Source organism: Heteronotia binoei, chromosome 11, assembly GCF_032191835.1.
Source record: "Heteronotia binoei isolate CCM8104 ecotype False Entrance Well chromosome 11, APGP_CSIRO_Hbin_v1, whole genome shotgun sequence".
Classification (NCBI taxonomy): Eukaryota; Metazoa; Chordata; class Lepidosauria; order Squamata; family Gekkonidae; genus Heteronotia; species Heteronotia binoei.
The window spans coordinates 75,427,871-75,454,450 of record NC_083233.1 but is presented as its reverse complement, the minus strand read 5'-3'; the positions used below and the strand labels follow the sequence as shown (position 1 = coordinate 75,454,450).

The 26,580-nt window shown below is 49.7% G+C and overlaps 1 protein-coding gene across 1 annotated transcript in view; it reads right to left on the bottom strand.

The window, feature by feature from the left end:
- Positions 1-26,580, bottom strand: part of NCOR2 (nuclear receptor corepressor 2) — a 480,522-nt gene that overhangs the window by 347,715 nt on the left and 106,227 nt on the right. The window contains 1 exon segment of the mRNA XM_060250121.1: positions 526-582. Within this exon segment, the coding sequence (XP_060106104.1) occupies positions 526-582 (57 nt within the window).

The following is a 26,580-nucleotide window of genomic DNA, read 5'->3' as shown; positions in this document are numbered from 1 at the left end:
GAGCGGAGAAGAGAGAGAAGAGAAACAGAAAGGGTTTGCTTCCCTCTAAGCTGCAGAGTCTCGGAGCAAAAATCCTACTGGGTGAGCGACTGGGATGAACGTGGTGAGCTGCTGCATCCATTATTGTGCTCTGGCTCCCTCCTTCCCGAGCTAAGACAAGAAGGTGTGAGTCGGAAATCTGTGTGCTAGAAATCTGTGTGCCGGCTCACACTAACGCAGCTTAGAGGGAAGAGTGTTCGGGATATACGTTTTGTTCATTTAAAACGTTTCGATGCTGCTTTCCACCCAATCAGAGTCCTCGAGGTGGCGAACGCAAACACTTTAAAGCGTCAGAACAGGGGAAAGCAACGTTTCACATTATACCATGATTCAATACAAACAGATAATAGCAGAACCAGGGAGGAGGCCAATAATGGGTTTTTTAGGGGGGGGGGGGGGAGGCAGACAAAACACACAAAAAAAGTCTCCTCCCCCCACCCATCCCCCACGAAGACGCCAATAGAGGGAGAAGGACTCCGGACTTACCAACTCCACCTGTGGTCCCAGCCCTTCCAGTATCCTGTGAGCAGCTTCTGCTTTTTTCTGAGGCAGACAACACAAAAGGAAAGGGGGGGGGGAGAGAATGAAGTTATTTCTTGCAGCTTGAACCACAGAGTCTTGCTCTTCAAAGTCTACCTCCACATCCCCCTCCCCCCCCCACACAACTTCCCATCAAAGAGGCAGCAGATTCAACAAGCCCCACGACCTCCCCCCCTCCCAGGCAGAAAGAGCCAGCTCAATCCCAGAGAGCCCCAGTTCAGAACTCCCTCCCTGCCAGACCATGGCGCAGTATGGACACCTGTCGGGTGGGGGGGGAGGGAGGGAGGGAGGGAGGGAGGGAGGAAGGAAGGAAGGAAGGAAGGAAGGAAGGAAGGAAGGAAGGAAGGAAGGAAGGAAGGAAGGAAGGAAGGAAGGAAGGAAGGAAGGGAGGGAGGGAGGGAGGGAGGGAGGGAGGGAGGGGAGAGGGGAGGAAGGAAGGAAGGAAGGAAGGAAGGAAGGAAGGAAGGAAGGAAGGAAGGAAGGAAGGAAGGAAGGAAGGAAGGAAGGAAGGAAGGGAAGAGGGGAGAGAGGGAGGAAATGAGAAAGAAAGAAAGAAAGAAAAGAAAGAAAGAAAGAAAGAAGAAAGAAAGAAAGAAAGAAAGAAAGAAAGAAAGAAAGGAAGGAAGGAAGGAAGGAAGGAAGGAAGGAAGGAAAGAAAGAAAGAAAGAAAGAAAGAAAGAAAGAAAGAAAGAAAGAAAGAAAGGAAAAGAAAGAAAGAAAGAAAGAAAGAAAGAAAGAAAAGAAAGAAAGAAAAGAAAGAAAGAAAGAAGAAAGAAAGAAAAGAAAGAAAGAAAAGCTTTTCAGACAATATGAACCATAAAACAAAAAGGTTGGGATGTGGTTGCTGGCAGCTCTCCCCTCTCTCTCTCTCTCTCTCTGTGCAGCAAATGAATTCTCTTTCACTTTCAAAGTATGTGGAATCCGTACAATTACCTCAGCAGCTGCCCAGGAGAAAAGTGGGGGGACTCTGCAGTAACAGACCTTCTTGTCCCCAGATATCAATTCTAGAATGGGGAAGAGTCGTACCTGCTTCTCCACCCTCAGGCTGTCTCCCCCCCCCACTCACTCTCTCAGCTCCCTCTCGCCAGACTGCACTTGCGGTCCAAAGGAATAGATGCCAACGGTGCCCACCTCATGAACGCGCACACTAAGGGCACATGTCTAGAGGACCAGAAAGAGGCACTGCTGTCACCTCAGCGAGGCTGTAAACAAAAGATGACCTTTCCGCTGAACAGAGGCCATGGGGGAGACGAACCGCCCAATAAATTTGCTTTGCTTTACATCGAAGCCACAGCAAGCCAAGAGGGAGGAAAGCAAAAACAGCCCAGAGATTAAAAACCAGACACAGCGGTGGAATAAGAACACAGGACCGCAAGCAACCAGGGGAAAGGAGGCCATGCCGTTGGCTGAATTATTCCAAGAGGGCTTTTCTACACAGTCAGAGTTGCACGGCGCTAAATGTGTCACAAAGTTATTTGGAAAAATTATTAGGGACTGTGGTCTACGCTAGTGTGTATGTTGCTGGAATCAGGATCCTGCTACGGAGTTCTGCATCGTATAAAACAGGGGTGGCCAAACTTGCTTAATGTAAGAGCCACATAGATTAAACGGCAGTTGTTTGAGAGCCACAAGACATGAATATCAGAGGAAGGAAGGGAAGGAAGGAAGGAAGGAAGGAAGGAAGGAAGGAAGGAAGGAAGGAAGGAAGGAAGGAAGGAAGGAAGGAAGGAAGGAAGGAAGGAAGGAAGGAAGGAAGGAAGGAAGGAAGGAAGGAAGGAAGGAAGGAAGGAAGGAAGGAAGGGAAAGGAAGGGAAAAGGGAAGGAAGGAAGGAAGGAAGGAAGGAAGGAAGGAAGGAAGGAAGGAAGGAAGGAAGGAAGGAAGGAAGGTGTTCGACAGGAGAAAGGGAGGGAGGGAGGGAGGATGGAAGGAAGGAAGGAAGGAAGGAAGGAAGGAAGGAAGGAAGGAAGGAAGGAAGGAAGGAAGTGTTCGACAGGAGAAAGGGAGGGAGGGAGGGAGGAAGGAAGGAAGGAGTTCGACAGGAGAAAGGGAGGGAGGAAGGAAGGAAGGAAGGAAGGAAGGAAGGAAGGAAGGAAGGAAGGAAGGAAGGAAGGAAGGAAGGAAGGAAGGAAGGAAGGCAAATACATGGGGGAAGAAGACATGAAAAGAAAGCAACTTTAACTTCTAAATGCATTCTTCAAGTCGCCAGCTGGCTTGGCTTGGTGAAATGATTTCAAGAGAGCAATGCCTTCTCCAAGTCAGCCAATGGGGTGTTGGGGGCTTCAAGAGCCACACAATACGTGCGGAAGAGCCACAGCTTGGCCACCCCTGATATAAAATGTCACGTCAGCACTTATGCTTTGCTGCGGTTCTGTTTTTTCAACTTCTGGTTGGTTCTACAACCCAAATCCTGTTTCATCCATTATTGGATGTCCCATCCCATTCTGACAGTGTCGTCTCGCTCTCTGTCATCCGCCTTGAGTCCAAGTGAGAAAGGGGGGACTATAAAGGATGCAAATTAAATAAACAAATAAATTCAAACTGCTAAATTAGCTACTGAGTAGCGATGGCCTCAGGAGTAAACAGCTTTAAAGGGGCCACTTGATAGATTCACGGAGAAAAAGTCTATCAGTGGCTACTAGCCGTGGTGGCTGAGGGGAGCCTCCACCTTCAGAGGCACTAAACCTCTGAATCCCAGAGCCAGGAGGCAACACCAGGGGAAGGCCTCAGCCTCTCTGCCCTCTTGTTGGCCATCCAGAGGACCTGCTGGCCCCTGCAGGAGAAAGGATGCTGGCCTAGAACGAGCCACTGCTCTCTCTCTTTTTTTTCTGGTGGAAAGGTGGGTTATGCATTTATTTATTTTTTTATGAATAAACAATTTTATTGGTAACATATGGTAGCAAATCTATATCTATATCTTACAACTTAAAAAAAAAAAGATTTATCTACCCCATATCTTACTTTTCCCCCCACCCCTCCCCCCCGTTACTTGACCCCCGCCAGTGTTATTTACTTAAAGAAAAACAAATATTAAAGGGACCCTTAACTATTAAAAAAACCAAAAGTTATATTCTTGTTTTAAAAAACTTAATCATTATCAAAGATTGTCCAATGTCCTTTTATTTTCCACTCTTTTTCTACGTATCTTCTGAACTTCTTCCACTCCATCTTAAAAACTTCTAAATCATAGTCTCTTAATATTCTTGTTAATTTGTCCATTTCACTCCATGACATGACTTTTATAATCCAATCCCATTTCTCTGGTATTTTTTTCTTGCTTCCACAACTGCGCATACAATGTCCTAGCGGCTGAGAGCAAGTACCAGATTAAAGTTCTATCTTCGTTTGGAAATTTTTCCATTTGTAATCCCAACAGAAAAGTCTCTGCAACTTTGTTAAACTCGTATCCCAAGATATTAGACATCTCTTGCTGGATCATCTGCCAAAACATTTTAGCTCTTTCAAACGAGCTACTGCTCTGATCCAACAGAGGAGGAGGAGGAGGAGGAGAAGGAGGAAAAGGAAAAGAAGAAGAAGAAGAAGAAGAAGAAGAAGAAGAAGAAGAAGAAGAAGAAGAAGAAGAAGAAGAAGAAGAAGAAGAAGAAGAAGAAGAAGAAGAAGAAGAAGAAGAAGAAGAGGAGGAGGAGGAGGAGGAGGAGGAGTACAACTCTGCCAGAGCTATGGCTGACCCAAGGCCATTCCAGAGCTGCAAGTGGAGGAGTGGGAATCAAACCCGGTTTTCCCCAGATAAGAGTCCGCGCATTTAACCACAACACCAAACTTAGAGGGATGGCAGGAAGGGATGAGCCAAGGCTCAACCCTTTGGGGCCCTTTTTTAGGTGCACAAGGGTAATGCCAATCAGGAAGAGATTTTCCTCCCAGCCAGATTGGCCCAGGGTTCCTGGAGGTTTTCTGCTTTCTTCTGAGTGTAGAGAGGAGGGTCACTGGGGGAGTGGGGGCAGGAGGTAACTGGATTATCTGTACTGTGAAGGAGGCTAGACTAGACGACCCTTGAGGATCCTTCCAGCGCTCGGTTTCTATGAAGCGCTTTGAAACCTTTACAGAAACTAGTTGCACGGAACTCCCCTCCCCTCCGACCACTGCAAAGCCCACAGGTGGGCGTGCACACGAACACTTGCTCCTCCACGCAGCAGCAGAAGCACCCATGCTGGGCAGCTGATCTTACATGGGAAGAGATTTCAAACAGCTAAGAAGCGCCCGACGCTTGCGAAACTCCAGCGCTTCACTTCTGGGGGAAACGGCGCAGGGGGTTAAGTCTGGTTAGAAATACCACCACCACCACCACAATCCCCTCCCCCTCTGATGCATGGGGGATTCTGCAGCACAGAAAATGGCACTCTGCAGCTGCTCAGGAGCCCCTTCGTACCCTGGTCACAGATTTGAGCACGGGATGCACGTTGGGAAACGCGGGCGCCGATTAAAACCTGTCGGCATCAAGGCTAGCAGCTGGAAGGAGGCATGAGCGCGTGGAGCAGCCGGAGAAGCCCCCCAGTGGCCGGGTCTTGCATCGCGGTCCCTGAAGCCTTTTCAGCAGCGCCAGCCTGGCTTTCCAGAGAGCCACAGGCTGGTGCAGCTGAACAAGCGACCAGTTAAGGAGTCAGGAACGGCTAGTAGGGGAGCCCTTGGAAAGCGGGTGCAGGGGAAGTGCAAGCACCATTAAACCCATTTATCAGATGCAACGAGGGCAGCCCCAATCCCTGAAGAACGTGTTTTGCTAGAGAACGCAACCCCTAGAACTTGGTCAGGTTCTCCAGTAAAGACAGTTCTATTCAGGGCTTTTTTTGCAGCAGAAGATGAAGAAGATATTGGATTTATATCCCGCCCCTCCACTCCCAAGAGTCTCAGAGCGGCTCACAATCTCCTTTCCCTTCCTCCCCCACAACAGACACCCTGTGAGGTAGATGAAGATATTGGATTTATATCCCGCCCTCCACTCCGAAGAGTCTCAGAGCGGCTCACAATCTCCTTTCCCCTTCATCCCCCACAACAGACACCCTGTGAGGTAGATGAAGATATTGGATTTATATCCTGCCCTCCACTCCGAAGAGTCTCAGAGTGGCTTACAATCTCCTTTCCCTTCCTCCCCCAACAACAGACACCCTGTCAGGTAGATGAAGATATTGGATTTATATCCCGCCCTCCACTCCGAAGAGTCTCAGAGCGGCTCACAATCTCCTTTACCTTCCTCCCCCACAACAGACACCCTGTGAGGTAGATGAAGATATTGGATTTATATCCCGCCCTCCACTCCGAAGAGTCTCAGAGCGGCTCACAATCTCCTTTACCTTCCTCCCCCACAACAGACACCCTGTGAGGTAGATGAAGATATTGGATTTATATCCCGCCCTCCACTCCGAAGAGTCTCAGAGCGGCTCACAATCTCCTTTCCCTTCCTCCCCCACAACAGACACCCTGTCAGGTAGATGAAGATATTGGATTTATATCCCGCCCTCCACTCCGAAGAGTCTCAGAGTGGCTCACAATCTCCTTTCCCTTCCTCCCCCACAACAGACACCCTGTCAGGTAGATGAAGATATTGGATTTATATCCCGCCCTCCACTCCGAAGAGTCTCAGAGCGGCTCACAATCTCCTTTACCTTCCTCCCCCACAACAGACACCCTGTGAGGTAGATGAAGATATTGGATTTATATCCCGCCCCTCCACTCCGAAGAGTCTCAGAGCGGCTCACAATCTCCTTTCCCCTTTCTCCCCCACAACAGACACCCTGTCAGGTAGATGAAGATATTGGATTTATATCCCGCCCTCCCACTCCGAAGAGTCTCAGAGCGGCTCACAATCTCCTTTACCTTCCTCCCCCACAACAGACACCCTGTGAGGTGGGTGGGGCTGGAGAGGGCTCTCACAGCAGCTGCCCTTTCAAGGGCAACCTCTGCAGAGCTATGGCTGACCCAAGGCCATTCCAGCAGCTGCAAGTGGAGGAGTGGGGAATCAAACCCGTTCTCCCAGATAAGAGTCTGTGAATTTAACCACTACACCATAATGCTCTCAAACACCAAAACACCATAGCTTCACACAGCAGGCTGTATGTTCTTCATTTCAGAACTTTGCAATGCCCGCGGTATCCTTTAACTTTGGGTCTGGCAACACTAAATCAAGCATTCCCTAAACATTGTTTTACACGTAAACACCATTGCTGTAAGGTTAAGCAAACACCCTGTAACAGTGGTTTGATTCCACTGCGTGGCCTCTTTGCTATCAGAGCAAGAACCGTCAGCCTGCACACAAAACAATAATCGTACGTATGCCTGCCAATCAAAATAAAAAGGCATCCTCTGAAAGAGGCTGGGGTTTGCTTCCCCACAGTCACGGGGACTTTCCTGCAAGAAACAATTGCGCCACAATGAAGATTTCCTGCTAAATTCAGCAAGACGGGAAAAGGGCGTCGATCGACCTGTACAATACTGCTGTGGTTCCACGGGCAGCCTAACCTGCCCCACAGAGCCTCCCAAAAGGTCTTCCCTCTGGGACGATTTCAAATTATTCATCCGGCTTATTTCCCCTTGAAAAAATCCCCGCTTGGATTTTTGCTTCTTCCTTGAGCGAACTGATCCTGCGATTATTTCCCAGCCGTTCTCTTGTTTCCACGGATCACGTATTCCCTGAAACACGCTCCTTTTTAAACACGCATCAATAAAGCTGCACTATAACTTACACATGAATGTTCAGTGTATATATGATGCACCTTTGCAGGTATGAATGCTGGGTTAAGAAACGTATGTGCACGCAATCCATATGAATCAACAAAATGGGTGAGTGACCAACATAAAGAAACGAATGAGCATATACTGTATATCTGCACAGTCTCTGAGCAAAATTACACATCTTTCCGCCCCTCTTTGCTTGCCACGGCATTTCCTCTCCCTACTTTACAGGCTCAATGAAACATCTCCCTGAGCTATAATATCTAGTGGTGTATCTGATGACATCATCACTCCCACGATGGTTTCACTGCCCCCACGCAGAAGCTATTTCAGCCTAGAGTCCCAAAGCGAACACAGAATCCTTCCCAGATTCTGAAGTCTACGCCAGAGTTTCTCTAGATCAGAAATTCAGACCAATTGCGCACTAGGGCTTGTTCCGGGTGGAGATCCCTTTTGCTCCTGGCGCTTCTCTCCATTTTCGCACACAGCTGCCCCGAGCAGCAAGCTGGTGTGCCGCTTTTCCACAGCAAGCGAGATCCTTTTGCAAGCGGTTTCTACTTGCCGCGGAAAAGCAGCACGCCAACTCACAGCTCCGGGGCAGCTTGCATGAAAACAGAGGCCAATTTCGCACTAGGGCTTGTTCTGTTTTCGCACAAGCTGCCCCGGAGCCTAGTGCAAAATCGGTTAGAGAGAAGCACCGGGGGCAAAAGGTCTCTTCACCCGGAAACAAGTCCTAGTGCGAAATCAGTCTCATTTATTCCGAGGTCCACCAAAACTGTTCAGACAGCACCCAAAGTCCTCTGCCCATCCCCATCGGAACCAACGTGTCACATCCCGAAGACACAGACACCTACATTAGAGAACCATACTGAGTATAGAAACCAGTCCTTTGCATCTCCAGCAACCCTAAGTGAGGCTCTGACCGCAACCAGACTGACAACTCCCCCATCCCTCCCAGGAGCTGGGCTGCAAATGGTTTAGGTCTCAGACCAACGGAACATTCAATGCAATGCACCAACTCAGCCTATCCGAATCCGAGGTTTCCCAGCCACGAGGCAACACAACGTAGATTTAGCCAGGGTCGTTCCGTAGAAAAAGAGGTGCCAGAGCTCATTAGCACAACTCATCTGCATATGCCGCACGCCCCTGGCATCACCAGAAGGTGTCCTAGACTATATCAGCTCAGCATTTACGCTAAAACGCTTCCTGAATTAGAATCGTCACAATAAAACCTGACTCCCATCACACTCCTCCACCGGTGGCTGCTGGAATAGCCTTGGGTCAGCCATAGTTGTCCTTGAAAGGGCAGCTTCTGGGCGAGCCCTCTCAGCCCCCACCCACCTCACAGGATGTCTGTTGTGGGGGAGGAAGACAAAGGAGATTGTGAGCTGCTCTGAGTCTCTGATTCAGAGAGAAGGGCGGGGTATAAATCTGCAGTCTTCTTCTTCTTTTCCTCTGGTTATCATCAACATTTCCATAAACAGACAAGAGTGAACCATTATGGTTTCAGAGTTCTTCCCAAGAAAGTCTCCCTCTACAAGTGATCCAGGAAGCCTTGGCATAGAACCACCAGGAGGAGTGCCTCCCACTTACCCCAACCCACTTACCCTCCCACTTACCCCCAACCCAACCCAAAAGGAAGGAGAATAATCAAATTGCCTTCTCCCCTCCACCCTTCTCAGCCTTGTGCTAGGTTCACCTTCTTAAATGTCAAGATTTGGGCTTGGCTCTCATAGAACCCTCTCTTCCTTTCCCTCCTATTGCTCTCTTGAGTGCTCAGGAAAACCCTGTGCCAACTCTGTGCCACAGGAAGAGGGCATTCTTCTAACTGAGAACACACCACCAAGCAGCGTATGGCCAACGGCTGCCCCGCCAGCGCTGCTCTCTGCCTCTCTACTTGTCAACCACTCAAGTCAGAGGCACCGAGAACACAAAGTAACCAGGCAGGTGGCAGCCAGGAAGGCAGCAGTAGCCAAGAAGCACTAAGGGACAGCTTCCTAACTACTCTGCAGTGTTCTCCAGTGACAAACTGCTCAAACTGAGGGGGTTAACAGCAAGCGTTGGTGCTCAACGGCAGGCAGTGCCACAGGATTGGCTCTGTGCTGTCACATGATCCCAGGGCTAGGAGGATCTCCCCCAACTTGAACTCCAGTCAGCAGTCCTAGTGGGGCAAGGAGCAAATGCAATTTGGGGCTATATTAACAGAAGTATAGTCACGTGAAGTGATGGTATCACTTTGCTCTGCTCTGGTAAGGCCTCACCTGGAGTATTGTGTTCAGGTTTTGGGCACCACATTTTAAGAAGGATCTAGGGTCCAGAGGAGGGTGACGAAGATGGTGAGGGGTCCGGAGACCAAGTCCTCTGAGGAAGGTTGAAGGAGCTGGGGATGTTTAGCCTGGAGAGGAGGCGGCTGAGAGGTGATAGGATCACCATCTGCAAGTACTTGAAGGGCTGTCCTATAGAGGATGGCGTGGAATTGTTTTCTGTGGCCCCAAAAGGTAGGACCAGAACCAGTGGGTTGAAATTAAATCAAAACAGTTTCTGGCTCAACATTAGAAAGAACTTGCTGACTATTAGAGCAGTTCCTCAGTGGAACAGGCTTCCTTGGGAAGTGGTGGGTTCTCCTTCCTGGAGGTTTTTAAGCAGAGGCTAGAGGGCCATCTGACAGCAATGCGGATCCTGTGAATTTAGGGGGAGGGGGTTGTGAGTTTCCTGTATTGTGCAGGGGAGGGGTGGGCTAGATGACCCTAGAGGTTCCTTCCAACCCTACGATTCTTAGTCTAGTCCAGAAGGCTCTTGGCTAGATCCACAGCAATCTGTGGAAGATCATAGTAGCTGGTGAAGGAAGGTCGGACAGGTTCCACAGAAGCAGGGCACGTTGATTATGGAGAAGCGTTATAAAAAAGACCTCAAAAAGCAGGTCGTGGTCTGGTGAACCACCCCCACTCCCTCTGCATTGTTAATCCATGTTAAATGAGGCCACTGAGACAACCTGGAAAAAAAAAAACAACGGCATGCCAAAGCCAGTGATCTAACATCTACAAGCATAGACAGCTTCAAGAAGGGAATGGATAAGCATATGGAGCAGAGATCCATCAGTGGCTATTAGCCACAACTTATTGTTGGAACTCTCTGTCTGGAGGCAGTGATGCTCTGTAATTCTTACTGGATGGGCCATTGGCCTGATCCAACATGGCTTCTCTTATGTTCTTATGTGACACAGAGTGTTGCACTGGATGGGCCATTGGCCTGATCCAACATGGCTTCTCTTATGTTCTTATGTGACACAGAGTGTTGGACTGGATGGGCCACTGGCCTGATCCAACATGGCTTCTCTTATGTTCTTATGTGACACAGAGTGTTGGACTGGATGGGCCATTGGCCTGATCCAACATGGCTTCTCTTATGTGACACAGAGTGTTGCACTGGATGAGCCATTGGCCTGATCCAACATGGCTTCTCTTATGTTCTTATGTGACACAGAGTGTTGGACTGGATGGGCCACTGGCCTGATCCAACATGGCTTCTCTTATGTTCTTATATGACACAAAGTGTTGCACTGGATGGGCCATTGGCCTGATCCAACATGGCTTCTCTTATGTGACACAGAGTGTTGCACTGGATGAGCCATTGGCCTGATCCAACATGGCTTCTCTTATGTTCTTATGTGACACAGAGTGTTGGACTGGATGGGCCATTGGCCTGATCCAACATGGCTTCTCTTATGTTCTTATGTTCTTAACATGCTGGAATCTACACGAGTTTGCAGCCTAAGTTTGTAACTCTTCTCCTGTTTCAAGAGAGTTGGGGATTTGCTTCAAAACCCCCCAATAAAAGTGCTTTTCAATTGTTTAGTCATGTAAGAATAAATCCAGTCACCTCATCCCCCAGGTTAAGCTTTCTGGAACACAAAGTCCTTGGAAAACTAGGATAGTTTACAACGTCTTGCGTTGTCTCTTTTCATCCAGCTGCTGCAGCGGATGGACTGCTGGACTGGACACCGGGGAGCCCTGGGTTCCGATCCCTCCCTAGACACAAAAGTCCACCGTAGTGGCCTCGGGAAACTCACACTCGCTTGCATTAAATTCTCACAACATGGCTCAGAAAGGCCACTTTGGGGGTTCCCCTGAACACCGAATGGCAAGGTAACAAATTCGATAATAAAAGTGACGGGATAGAAAGGAGATGGGACAAGGTTGAGGGTGACCAAACTTGCTTAGTGTAAGAACCACACAGAATAAACGCCAGATGTTGGAGAGCAGCCAGATGTGAACATCAAATGTCTGAGAGCCACATGACAGGGAGGAAGGGAGGGAAGGCAGGCAAATAGATGGGGGAGGGAGAGGTGGAAAGAAAGTAGCTTTAATTTTAAATGGAAGCCAGCTGAGGGGGTTGGGAAAGTTTTGAGAGCCACACAATGAGCCGTAGTTTGGCCACCCCTGGACTAGGTACACCTGCCCTAATATCTTGTCCTAAAAGGCATCCTTTGCAAGGACCCACCAAATCCAGACACCACTTCTAAAGAGAGAGAAGTTTGGTGTAGTGGTTAAGTGTGCGGACTCTTCTCTGGGAGAACCGGGTTTGATTCCCCACTCCTCCACTTGCAGCTGCTGGAATGGCCTTGGGTCAGCCATAGCTCTCACAGAGCTGTCCTTGAAAGGGCAGCTCCTGGGAGAGCTCTCTCAGCCCCACCTACCTCACAGGGTGTCTGTTGTGTGGCGGGGGGGGGGGGGAGATAAAGGAGATTGTGAGCCATTCTGAGATTCAGCGTATAGGGCGGGATATAAATCCAATATCTTCTTCTCCTTCTTCTTCAGCTAGCTTCGTGCCAGGAACAAGCTCAAGCTCTGTTTTTCACCCACTATAAGCTGGGGCAGGGGAGGAACATTTCCAATCTTTCAGAAGCGGCAGCAAAAAGCTTTAGGAGTTTCCCAGGACCCAATCCCCGTTCTTCCCTGACCTGGATGGCGCAGCCTAGCCCAAACACATCAGACCCCAGAAACGAAACAGGGTCGCCCCCTGTCAGTACTTCCATGGGAGACACTGCAGGGGTGTCAAACTCCTTTGTTAGTAGGGCCGGATCTGACATAAACTAGACCTTCTCAGGCCGGGCCATGTCGGGCCGGGCCAGGCGTGTACCTATTTAAGATTAGGTAGCAGAGATATAAACTTTATAAAAGACACAGACAAACACAATTACTTTTTTAAAAAAGTTAAAACATGCTTAGAACATTAGCATTCATTGGTCTTAAAGGTGCTTTCGTTGTATTTCTCCCATGGGATCCAGGGAACTGGGCAAAGGAAGCTCTGGCGCTTTCCTTCCTTCCACAGGGGACCAGGAGGGGGAGGAGGCTCAGCCAATGGAGAAAACAGAGGCTGTGCTCTGTAGCTCCTGTGCGATTGAACAAGCCTGGCAAAGCAAGCTGTGATGCAGAAGGAAGCAAAAGAGAGGGAGAAGGAAGCAGATGACAGCCAGTTGCTCGGGAGCCTGATAGGAGCCTTCAGGGGACCTGATTTGCCCCCCGGGCAACATGTTTGACACCCCTGCTGTAGAGAAAGTCAGCAATGACAAACCACCTCTGCTCGTCTCCGGCCTTGAAAACCCTATGGGGTCGCCCTGAGTTGTCCGTGACTGGATGGAGCTTCCCACCACCGATACCTGATCTTTCCACCCATTACAAAGTCAGCCCAGCTTGTTCAGGAGTTGCTGGCAGCGGCTCTCCTACGCAGGACTGGCCCAACTCGAGGGGCAGACTGAGCTGCGGGCTCTCGGGTACCTCCGTTTTCTGGAGCGTCTCCACTGGAGACAGAGCACATCACTGCCTGCCGTTTTCTGATGCTGTGTTCAGAGTCAGCCCAGCGGCTCCCCGTCTCGGCGGCGCACGCTTCGTTCCAAGGGGAGGGATCGATAATCTCGCGCTCTTCAGCAGCTGCGCAGAGACAGTTTCTCTCCTGAACGATCCGTTTCCCATCTCTTCCGCGCTTTGTCTGCTGGGTGCCTGCGTGCCGCTGGCTCTGCAGGTTTTACCGACTACGGTTTTGATTTGCGGGATAGCTTTGTAACGTTGCTAGATTTTTTTAAAAAAAACCGTTCTGAGGTCAGCTTCAGCTGTTTTGCCGTTTCATCTGTCGATTTCTAATTTTTGCTTTTTTTCAAAGCTCCCAACAAGACAGCTCCCTTGTGCGCTATTGGCACAAAGGTAGGATACAGCGGCGGTAGGAAGTGCCATCGGGTGACAGGCCATTTACGGTGAAACCAGAGAGGTTTTCGAGGCAAGAACATTGCCTGCCTCTGTGTAGCGACCTTGCATTTCTGCGGGGGTCTCCCATCCGAGTACCAATCAGGGCCGACCCTGCTTAGCTTCTGTGGTCCGACAAGATCGGCTAGCCTTAGGAGAAAAGTTCCCCAAAATGAAATAAAACATTACAGAAGGAGAAGAGGGAGGGACAGTGGCTCAGTGGTAGAGTATCTGGTAAGCAGAAGGTCCCAGGTTCAGTCCCCGGCATCTCCAACTAAAAAGGGTCCAGGCAAGTAGGCGTGAAAAACCTCGGCTTGAGACCCTGGAGAGCCGCTGCCAGTCTGAGTAGACAAGACTGACTTTGATGGACTCAGGGTCTGATTCAGTAGAAGGCAGCTTCATATGTTCATATAAGTTAAAACGCAGCCCTATAAACCTCTACCATCAGATTGGTTTATGGCAGGGATAGAACTGCCATAAATTACGCGTGTAGTAGATAGACTGATAGACAGTGCTGGGGAGGAGCCTGTGGTCGTGGTGCATGTTGGCACCAACGATGTGGGGAAATGCAGTCGTGAGGTCCTGGAGGAAAAATTTAGGCTGCTAGGCGGGAGACTTAAGGCCAGGACCTCCAAGGTAGCCTTCTCGGAAGTGCTACCTGTTCCACGTGCAGGGCAGGAGAGACAGGCACAAATTAGAAGTCTCAATGTGTGGATGAGACGATGGTGTAAGGAGGAAGGGTTTAAGTTTGTTAGGCACTGGGATGCTTTCTGGAACAAGCGGGAGCTGTACAAAAGAGACGGTCTCCACTTGTCCCCGGATGGAACCAGGCTGCTGGCGCTTAAAATCAAAAAGGTGGCAGAGCAGTTTTTAAACTAAATCTTGGGGGAAAGCCGACAGGAGATGAAATGTCTCTGGTTCGGGAGGACTCGTCTCAAAGAGATGAAGGGTTAGCTGCTATTTTTCTACCGGGTAACGGACCGGAGTTGTCCACTGTGAAGGTGACAAACAATATGGACTGTCTGCCAGTGTCTCGAGGCGGCAGGAGGAAGGTGGCGGGCCTAGCTCGCCTGGGAAATTATAGATGTTTGTATGCAAATGCTAGAAGTGTTCAAAGTAAAATTGGTGAATTGGAATGTTTAGTGCTGGGAGAAAACATAGACATTGTGGGAATTTCAGAAACTTGGTGGAATGAGGAGAATCAGTGGGACACGGTGATTCCTGGATATAAGCTATATCGGAAGGATAGGGAGGGAAGGGTTGGAGGTGGGGTGGCTCTGTATGTCAGAGAGGATATACGGTCCAGTAAGGCTGAGATCAGAGAATTAGATTCACTTTTAGAAATGCTTTGGGTTGAAATAGAGGGCCCAAAAGGAAATTTAACTATGGGAGTTTGTTATCGCCCACCAAATCAAAAGAGAGAGGACGATTATAATATGATGGAAGGCTTAAAGATAGCGGCTAAACGTAAAAACTGTGTTGTAATAGGTGATTTTAACTACCCGCAGATTGATTGGGTCAATATGTGTTCTGGTCGAGAGAAAGAGATTGAGTTTCTTGATGCTCTCAATGACTGTGCTATGGAGCAGATGGTCTCAGAACCTACCAGGGGTGGCGCGATCCTGGATTTGGTCCTAAGTAATGCCCAAGACTTGGTGAGAGATGTAAAAGTGATTGCGCCGCTTGGGAGCAGTGACCATAATGTTATTGATTTCACCGTTTGTATAAATAGGGAGTTGTCCAAAAAGACCACCACAACCACGTTTAACTTTAAAAGGGGTAAATACACTGAGATGAGGAGGCATGTGAGGAAGAAACTGAAAGGAAAGGTACATACGGTCAAAACCCTTGAGAAAGCTTGGACGCTATTTAAAACTATAATCCTAGAAGCTCAGATAAAATACATACCACAAGTTAGGAAAGGCACAAACAGGCATAAGAAAAGGCCTGCGTGGTTAACAAATAAAGTAATGGAAGCTGTAAAAGGTAAGAAGGACTCCTTTAAGCGGTGGAAAACCAGTCCAAGTGAGATTAGTAAAAGGGAACACAGGCTGTGGCAAATCAAATGCAAGACTGTGATCAGGCAGGCAAAAAGGGACTATGAGGAGCATATTGCAAAAAACATAAAGACCAACAATAAAACTTTCTTCAAATATATTAGAAGTAGGAAACCAGCCAGGGAGGCAGTGGGGCCCTTGGATGACCATGGGGTAAAAGGATTACTGAAGGAGGATAGGGAAATGGCTGAAAAGCTAAATGAATTTTTTGCCTCCGTCTTCACTGTAGAAGACGAGAACTTTTTGCCCGCCCCAGAACCACTAATTTTGGAAGGGGTGTTGAAAGACCTGAGTCAGATTGAGGTGACAAATGAGGAGGTCCTACAACTGATAGACAAATTAAAAACTAATAAGTCACCGGGTCCGGATGGCATACATCCGAGAGTTCTGAAGGAACTCAAAGTTGAACTTGTGGATCTTCTAACAAAAATCTGTAATCTTTCATTGAAATCTGCCTCCATTCCTGAGGACTGGAAGGTAGCAAATGTCACCCCCATCTTTAAAAAAGGTTCCAGAGGAGATCCGGGAAACTACAGGCCAGTCAGTCTGACTTCAATACCGGGAAAGTTGGTAGAAACCATTATCAAGGACAGAATGAGTAGGCACATTGATGAACACGGGTTATTGAGGAAGACTCAGCATGGGTTCTGCAAGGGAAGATCTTGCCTCACTAACCTGTTGCATTTCTTTGAGGGGGTGAACAAACATGTGGACAAAGGAGACCCGATAGATGTTGTTTACCTTGACTTCCAGAAAGCTTTTGATAAAGTTCCTCATCAAAGGCTCCTTAGAAAGCTTGAGAATCATGGAGTAAAAGGACAGGTCCTCTTGTGGATCAAAAACTGGCTGAGTAATAGGAAGCAGAGAGTGAGTATAAATGGGCAGTCTTCGCAGTGGAGGACGGTAAGCAGTGGGGTGCCGCAGGGCTCGGTACTGGGTCCCATGCTTTTTAACTTGTTCATAAATGATTTAGAGTTCGGAGTGAGCAGTGAAGTGGCCAAGTTTGCGGATGACACTAAATTGTTCAGGGTGGTGAGAACCAGAGAGGATTGTGAGGAACTCCAAAGGGATCTGTTGAGGCTGGGTGAGTGGGCGTCAACGTGGCAGATGCGGTTCAATGTGGCCAAGTGCAAAGTAATGCACATTGGGGCTAAGAATCCCAGCTACAAATACAAGTTGATGGGGTGTGAACTGGCAGAGACTGATCAAGAGAGAGATCTTGGGGTCATGATAGATAACTCACTGAAAGTGTCAAGACAGTGTGCGTTTGCAATAAAAAAGGCCAATGCCATGTTGGGAATTATTAGGAAGGGAATTGAAAACAAATCAGCCAGTATCATAATGCCCCTGTATAAATCGATGGTGCGGTCTCATTTGGAGTACTGTGTGCAGTTCTGGTCGCCGCACCTCAAAAAGGATATTATAGCTTTAGAGAAGGTGCAGAGAAGGGCAACTAGAATGATTAAAGGGCTGGAGCACTTTCCCTATGAAGAAAGGTTGAAACGCTTGGGACTCTTTAGCTTGGAGAAACGTCGACTGCGGGGTGACATGATAGAGGTTTACAAGATAATGCATGGAATGGAGAAAGTAGAGAAAGAAGTACTTTTCTCCCTTTCTCACAATACAAGAACTCGTGGGCATTCGATGAAATTGCTGAGCAGACAGGTTAAGACGGATAAAAGGAAGTACTTCTTCACCCAAAGGGTGATTAACATGTGGAATTCACTGCCACAGGAGGTGGTGGCGGCCACAAGTATAGCCACCTTCAAGAGGGGTTTAGATAAAAATATGGAGCACAGGTCCATCAGTGGCTATTAGCCACAGTGTATGGAGCACAGGTCCATCAGTGGCTATTAGCCACAGTGTATGGAGCACAGGTCCATCAGTGGCTATTAGCCACAGTGTATGTGTGTATATAACATTTTTTGCCACTGTGTGACACAGAGTGTTGGACTTGATGGGCCGTTGGCCTGATCCAACATGGCTTCTCTTATGTTCTTATGTTCTTAACTCTGGAACGGCGATCTTCTCTGCCACCTTTCCGTGGCAATTATTCTGATTTACTCTTTTAATAATTCTATATCGACTGGTTTTTAACTGTTACCTGTCGTTACCCACCCTGAGCCTGGGAAGGGCAGGATATAAATTAATCTAAATAAGCAGGAACTTGGCCGGGGACAGGGAGAGTTAAATTTCCAGAACCGGTCCTTAAAAATTCACAATTCTGCCCTGGATATTTTTTTGGGGGGGAGGGGGGGGACAAACACCAGAGAGCTCATCCCCTTGTCCTGTTTTCTCAACATCACTTCCAATCCAGCAACGCGAGAAGTGTTTCCAAAGGGGGGGGGGGAAGGGGGGAGAGACACGAAGCCGTCAAAATCCAAGAACATCTTGAAGGCTGTGCAAGTTTCCTCCCTGGATGGACATATGAAGCTGCCTTATACTGAATCAGACCCAGATCTACTCAGACTGGCAGCGGCTCTCCAGGGTCTCAAGCTGAGGTTTTTCACACCTATTTGCCTGGACCCTTTTCTGGAGATGCCGGGGATTGAACCTGGGACCTTCTGCTTCCCAAGCAGATGCTCTACCACTGAGCCACCGTCCCTCCCCTGCTCTCCAGGGTCTCAAGCTGAGGTTCTTCATGCCGACTTGCCTGGACCCTTTTTTGGAGATGCCGGGGATTGAACCTGGGACCTTCTGCTTCCCAAGCAGATGCGCCACCACTGAGCCACTGTCCCTCCCCTTTAGTGGCTCTCCAGGGTCTCAAGCTGAGGTTCTTCACGCCGACTTGCCTGGACCCTTTTTTGGAGATGCCAGGGGTTGAACCTGGGACCTTCTGCTTCCCAAGCAGATGCTCTACCACTGAGCCACCGTCCCTCCCCAAGCAATGCGGTCTCCTGAGTTGCTGGAGCGCTTCAGGGTTTTCTCAGAAAGGTTAGCCTTTTGCAAGCCAGGCGGGGAAGATGAGGAAGCGGGAGCTATTTTCAGAAAGCAGAAGGGGGGGGGGGGGGAGAGGGAAGCGTTTTTCCTGAAATCCTTCCAGCCCCCATTCCGCAGAGGCAGCCGCTGAACCATGCTCTGAATCTTTATTTATAGCGCCTCTCCTTCAGGCTCCAGCAGGCCTCCGAGAGCGTAAGGATATCCATTCAGGCTAAGACTCTACTGGCACGGAGAGGGGCAGGCAAACCTCCCAAGGCGGGGAGGAAAGCGCACGGGAGCTCCCCCGGCCAACCGTAGCACCTTCCCCCTTCGCTGATCCAATCACAGCTGGCTGAGCGGCAAGAACAGATGGCACGGATCTCCCCCAGCTCAGGGCACAGGGGCAGGCTGCTTCTTGCGCCCAGAAGCACCAACCTAGAAGCAGTCAGAGGCTCTCTGGTTTGAACTAGCAACAGCCAGGCAAAGGCCTTACCTCCACGTCATGGTTTGTGCTGTACACAGCTGGGGTTCCCGAGGATTGCCAGCATCTCCAGGTAGGAGACCTGAAGATAACTGGGCACAACGTTATTGCAGAAGTCAGGTCAATTACTCACAAGGCGCTAATATAAGAACATAAGAGAAGCCATGTTGGATCAGGCCAACGGCCCATCCAGTCCAACACTCTGTGTCTCACAGTGGCAAAAAATTTTATATATACACACACACTGTGGCTAATAACGGTTCTTCAGGGTAACCCAGTGCCTTGTCAGTAATTGACCTCACTTCTGCAATTTCATTGACGGAGCACTGGTGCCAGGATTACCTAATCACGGACAGAACACGGCGTTCACGCCACGCAGGGGAACCTTTTGAGCCTTGTGACAGCTATTTCTATACTTTGTATCCACAAAGAATTAAGCGCCGATTCCAGAATAATCGAGTTATTAGCCAGACGAAGGACGTGACCAACCAAAACATGGCTATTTTTTAACCAGAAGCGTATTGCTTTTTTCTTCATTCTGGGAGAATCGCTAGCACCTTGTCTACTGAGTGCACCTAGAAGAGGATTATTTCCCCAGTGCTAGTGGACTCTGGGTGTACATTCATTTTATGGAACCCATGTGTTGTTCTTCTTAATGTATACAGTGTATTTATCAGTTTGTTATGTATCTCTTATGAGTGGTTGTTAAGCTGTAATACAATCCTTTTTCATTATATAAAGTGATTCTTGTAAGCAAACTAAAGAAGAAGAATTGCTGATTTATACCCGGCCCTTCTCTCTGAATCAGAGACTCAGAGCGGCTTACAATCTCCTTTATCTTCTCCCCCCACAACAGACACCCTGTGAGGTGGGTGGGGCTGAGAGAGCTCTGGCAGAAGCTGCCCTTTCAAGGACAAATCCTGCGATAGCTATGGGTGACCCAAGGCCGTGCCAGCAGGTGCAAGTGGAGGAGTGGGAAATCAAACCCGGTTCTCCCAGATAAGAGAGCTATGGCTGACCCAAGGCCATTCCAGCAGGTGCAAGTGGAGGAGTGGGGAATCACACCCGGTTCTCCCAGATAAGAGAGCTCTGGCTGACCCAAGGCCATTCCAGCAGGTGCAAGTGGAGGAGTGGGGAATCAAACCCGGTTCTCCCAGGTAAGAGTCCGCACACTTAATCACTACACCAAACTGGCTAATGATAATAAATAGCAAATATATACTAGTAATGTTGTGCACTGTTATCTCCAGGTCTTCAACCTCACCGTGTTTTTTCCCCTTACTTGCCAAGCATCCAGGTAGGGCCTGGAGATCTCCCTATATTGAAGCTGATCTCTAGACAACAGAGATCAGTTTCCCTAGAGAAAACGGCAGCCTCCCTGGTTGGCTCCTATGGTGTTATACCCACACGAGATCCCTCCACTACCCAAACTCCACTGTCTCCAGTTTCCACCCCACCCTCTAAATCTCCTGGAGTTCGCAACATTAAGCTCTCCTGCCCTGACTTTTCTGTCAACAAGCAGACATCAAGAGTGGAGGGACACGAGCTGCCTTGAGTTCCGTCAGGCAGAAAAGTGGCTAACAAATGCGGTCTATAAGACAGAAAAATAAACCTGTTTTCTAAGCAGGGCAGAAGACGACGACCGTAGATTTATACCCCACCCTTCACTCGGAATCAGAGTCTCAGAGCGGCTCACAATCTCCTTGACCTTCCTCCCCCCCTCCCACAACAGACACCCTGTGAGGTGGGTGGGGCTGAGAGAGCTCTCCCAGAAGCTGCCCTTTGAAGGACAACTCCTACAAAAGCTACGGCTGACCCAACGCCATTCCAGCAGCTGCAAGTGGAGGAGTGGGGAATCAAACCCGGTTCTCCCAGATAAGAGTCTGTGCACTTCACCACTTCACCAAACTGGCTCTCAGAAGAAATTGGATTTATATCCCGCCCTATACCCTGAATCTCAGTCTCAGAGTGGCTCACAATCTCCTATATTTTCCTCCCCCACAACAGACACCCTGTGAGGTGGGTGGGGCTGAGAGAGTTCTCCCAGAAGCTGCACTTTCAAGGACAATTCCTACGAAAGCTATGGCTGACTGAAGGCCATTCCAGCAGCTGCAAGTGAAGGAGGAGCGGGGCATCAAACCCGGTTCTCCCAGATAAGAGTCCGCGCACTTCACCACTACACCAAACTGAGTGGGGGAAGGAGCTTTGGCTTCCCTGCCATCCATTTCTGTGACCTGAAATTGCCCAAGGGGTGCTATTAACCCTGAGAGGGGGACTGTGTGTATCGAAGTTGGGTCAGGGTTTGACCCTTCACGTTGAAAATCGTAATGTGGAGTTAAGGCCTTAAATGCAGGAAACTCCCTGAGAGAGAGAGAGAGTAGGATCAGACCTCCCAGATGTCAAACGTGGGAAGGGGGCAGGCAGAAACATCCATGACCTCTGGATAAGCTGGCCTGACCCTGGCCATAAAGGAAGAGGAGCGCCCCAGCCTTGTGCCCTCCAGTGGCCCGCCCAAGCGGGGCTCTCAGCCGCCTCCAGCTTGAGAGCCAGTCTGGTGTAGTGCTTAAGTGCGCGGGCTCTCATCTGGTTTGATTCCCCAATCCTTTAGTCAGTCACAAGTTCTCGCAGAGCTGTTCCTCTCAAGGGCAGTTCTCAAAAGAGCTCTCTCAGCCTCGCAGGGTGTCCGTTGTGGGATGAGGAAGGGAAAGGAGATTGCCATCTGCTCTGAGACTACTTCGGGTCACGGAGGGCGGGGTATAAATCCCGTCTCCTCCCCCTCTTCCTCCCCCTCCTCCTGCCACTGGCCTCAGTGCCCTGGGGTCTGCAAACAGGGCCAGCCCTGTCACTAAGCAAACTAGGCAATTGCCTAGAGCACCAGCCTTCCGGGGGCATCAAATTGCCCCTCCCCCCCATGTGTCTCAGTGACGTTAGCAGTGCGGGGGGGGAGGGGGCACCAGAAGTTCGCCTTGCCTAGGGTGCCAGACCGTCTAGGGCTAGCCCAGTCTGCAAAACATTCTCTGCGGGTCTAGAAATGAGGCACAGGCATTCCGAGCTCCGTCTTGGCCCAGGAACTGTGGCGAGGGCCGTTCGCTTATGTGCCAAAACGCAGAATAAATCGGCCACCTTGGAAGCAGCGCCCTCCCGATGCGCGGGTGCCAGCTGGCACAGCCATTTCAGCAGACCCGAAGTAGGAATGCCATCCTTTCACCCACCCGCCCCCAGGCCAAGGGAAAAAAGCAGCCGGAACAGCTTGGAGGGATGAGGAGCCTTATGCGAGAACAGCCGGCTTTGTGGTGAAGAGTTCCAGAACAGAGGGGATGGGGCTTGAGACAGGGGAGAGCTGGGTTCCTTTCTCTCCCCCTGCAGCTTTTTCTCCAAATGAAAGCTACCCGCAGTGACAGCTGAGAGGGCAACCCCTTCCCCCTGAGACGAGAGTGCCCGCCCTGGCAAGAAGCAGAAGGCAGGAAGATGCAAAGCCGACAGAACATCCCATTGTGCTTGCCTGCAGAAAAAGCAAACAAAAAAAAAATCTAGGCCAACGGCCTAAAATTTGACTGTGCCATGAGCCCTGACAAGGAGGAGCTGGAAGGGTTAACAGACCTGAAAGAGTTGCCAGCCAGTTCCTCAGCTGAACAAACAGCAGCTGGCCCATCAATCACTCTCCAGGCACCAGTGTCAGCTGTTGACAATCAATCTCCTCCAAGTTCTCCTCCTCCCATCTCAAGAGTTCGAAGCAGGCTCCGGAAAGAACTTTCAGAGTGAAGACATGAGGCACGCCGAGGCTTCAGATCTCTCAGCTCTGAGTTCTAGCAGAGTCCCTGCCACCCAGGGAGCAGGCTGATTTAGACCCCCATATAGCTCCCACCCAGGACCTGGTAACCTTGTGGAAGCAACACGTCTATTCTCTGGCTTGCATCCACACTCCTTCTTGATTTCTGATCCTGACCTGTTTGATTTCCTTGGCACCCTGACCTTTTGGCTTTTGGACATTGGCTTCTGATTCTGGTTTGTGATTCTGCATTGGTGACTTGGCTCCTGCTTGACTTCCTGGGCTTTGACTGGCTTTGGACTCCTGCCTGCCTGCACCCAGAGAACGTGACAGACTGGGGCTCAGGGGCAGAGCTGTTTGCAGAAGAAGACGACTGCAGATTTATACCCTGCCCTTCTCTCTGAATCAGAGACTCAGAATCAGACCAGTTTCGCACTATGCTTGTTCCAGGGTGGAGAGCCGCTTTGCTACCAGGGCTTCGCTCCGTTTTCGCACAAGTTGTCCCGGAGCTGCAATTTGGTGCGCTGCTATTCCACAGCAAGTGGGATACGCTAAGAAGCGGTTTCCCCTTGCTGTGCAATAGCAGGGCGCCAAATTGCAGCTCCAGGCAACTTGTGTGAAATCGGTCTCAGAGCGGCTTACAATCTCCTATATCTTCTTCTCCCCCCACAACAGACACCCTTGTGAGGGCTCTCACAGCAGCTGCCCTTTCAAGGACAACCTCTGCCAGAGCTATGGCTGACCCAAGGCCATGCCAGCAGGTGCAAGTGGAGGAGTGGGGAATCAAACCCGGTTCTCCCAAATAAGAGTCCACGCACTTAACCACTACACCAAACTGGCTCTCAGGAGACAGACACCCATTGAGGTGGGTGGGGCTGAGAGGGCTCTCCCAGCAGCTGCCCTTTCAAGGACAACCTCTGCCAGAGCTATGGCTGACCCAAAGCCATTCCAGCAGCTGCAAGTGGAGGAGTGGAGAATCCAACCCGGTTCTCCCAGATAAGAGTCCGCGCACTTAACCACTACACCAAACTGGCTCTCCAATTTGACAACGCTCAAGAAGCCACGGTTGCTACTACGAGGCACAAACATCCCAGGAGCTCTAGACATCCTTTTGAAGTGAACGGCCAACCCATGACCAGCTTTGGTTTGCAAATTACTTAACTGAGAAGCGAGGAAATTGGTCATCGGGGAAAGCTCAGAGCCCTGCAGCGGACGTTTCCTGTACCGAGTGCAACAGGACGGCTGGTTTCTCTTCCTCTCGGGCATGCATAATATCAAAAAAAAGTTTCCTTTAAGTGGACTTCTGAGAACCCAGTCTTTATATTCTGGCAAGCCCAACAGGAATTGAGAGAAGAAAACAAAGACGGATCTCTCTCTCTCTCTCTCTCTCTCAAAAACCGAGTGGGCAGCCGTGCTGGTATGAAGCAGCAGAACGAAGTAGGAGTCAAGTTGCACCTTGAAGACCATTTTATTCAGCTTCCGTGTGTGCAGAAGTGTACATGCACACGCGAAAGCTTACATTCTGAAGATAACTTTGTTGGTCTTAAAGGTGCATCTCGACTCCTACTTTGTTCTCTCCCTCTAAGCTCTGTTTCCCTTCTTCAATTTGGAACAAGTTCACCACGCAGGTGCCTATCTCAAGGGAGAGGTGCCTCCTCCGCTTCTGTTCCCTGCTTGTGGAACACTATGATTGACAGGCAACGGGAGGCTGGATTTAACCCAGCGTGTGCCACAATCGACTGTATGTTTGGAGCCAACCTGTTAAAAAAGAAAAAAACACGTTGGCCACGGCACCTGGATTCTGGAACGCCATCCAAGGGCCTGCCTTGTCCAATTGCTGGTTTTCTGGTGGAGAGCCAGTTTGGCGTAGTGGTTAAGTGTGCAGACTCTTATCTGGGAGAACAGGGTTTGATTCCCCACTCCTCCACTTGCACCTGCTAGCATGGCCTTGGGTCAGTAGGAGCTCTGGCAGAGGTTGTCCTTGAAAGGGCAGCTGCTGTGAGAGCCCTCTCCAGCCCCACCCACCTCACAGGGTGTCTGTTGTGGGGGAGGAAGGTAAAGGAGATTGTGAGCCGCTCTGAGACTCTTCGGAGTGGAGGGCGGGATATAAATCCAATATCATCTTCTTCATCAACGTTTAGTAAAAACCTCGGTGTGTGCTCTGGATGGCTTACAGGCTAGAAGGAGACAGATGACAACTACAGCAGACTGGGGAATTATTGATTTATCTGCTGTGTCTGTTTTGCTGCTACAGCTACCTTCTGATATTTTGTACAACTTTGCTTTTAAGCAGGGCGTTTTTTGTAGCAGGATCTCCTTTGCATATTAGGCTGCACCCCCTCCCCCTGATGTAGCCAATCCTCCAAGAGCTTACAGAGCTCTTAGGACAGGGCCTCCTGTAAGCTCCGGGAGTACTGGCTACATCAAGGGGGTGCAGCCTAATATGCAAAGGAGCTCCTGCTACAAAAAAAAGCCCTGCTTTTAAGGTTTCAGAGTGCTTGGGGAGGGCCCTGTGGCTGCTACTCTTATGTTCTTATGGCATGTAGAAGGTCCCAGGTTCAATCCCCGGCATCTCCAGTTAAAAAGACCAGGTAATCGATGATGTGAAACACTTGGGGGGGAAACGCCAGCTCTACCTTGAGTCAAAGAAGAGCCCAAACAACTTAGAATCATAAAGTTAGAAGGGAGCTCCAGGGTCATCTAGTCCAACCCCCTGCACAATGCAGGAAAATCACAAACCCCTCCCCCTAAATTCACAGGATCCTCACTGCTGTCAGATGGTCATCTAGTCTCTGCTTAAAAACCTCCAGGGAAGGAGAGCCCACCACCTCCCAAGGAAGCCTGTTCCACTGAGGAACCGCTCTAACTGTCAGAAAGTTCTTCCTCATGTTGAGCCGGAAACTCTTCTGATTTAATTTCAACCCGTTGGTTCTGGTCCTACTTTCTGGGGCCACAGAAAACAATTCCACACCATCCTCTATATGACAGCCCTTCAAGGACTTGAAGATGGGGATCCTATCACCTTTCAGCCGCCTCCTCTCCACATGGAGATGCTGGAATCATTCATTAGGATCTGAGGGGACTTGACCTGGGAGTTTCCCAATCTGCACACCAGTGCTCCTTGCTCCACGAGAAATAGGAGATTATTGCAGTCTTGGGTCCTGATCCACTCCTTGACCCATTGCTCCTCCTTAACTGGCCAGATCTTTGTCTGGGCAAAAGCCAGGCTTCAGCTTTGCCCGTTTAATTCTCCTTCAAAAGTCCTGGGTTTTTTTTAATCCCCGAACGGATTTAAAATGTACACCGCAGCAACGATTTAAAAACCTGCAGGCTCGAGATCTACAAGGGGCCAGGGAAGAAGCGCTTAGAGCAGGGGTGGCCGACGGTAGCTCTCCAGATGCTTTTGCCTACAACTCCCATCAGCCCCACCCAGCATGGCCAGTGGCTGGGGCTGATGGGAGTTGTAGGGGGGGGGGACATCTGGAGAGCTACCGTTGGCCACCCCTGGCTTAAGAGTTTCAGTTTTACAGCATAATGCCGCGTGTATTTATGGACAGCCGGCGATGCCCTTTCGGAGATACAAATGCTGAGACAGAAAAGCAAATTAAAATTTAATCTTATTGATTTCTACAGACACAGTCCCCAGAGCCCGGAGAGACATCGCTGCCTCCTTCCACCGACTGAGCCGCATCACAGAGTGTATTTTTTTCCCCTCCTCAAAAACAGCAGACAGGGACGCCGCCAGCCCCTCTGCCGCTGGTCCCCTCCCTCTGCATCCTTCTCCACCAGAGTCATAAAGGCAGGCAGGCTTGATGGATCCAGAGCCTTAAACGGTACACCTTAGCGGCTTGTTT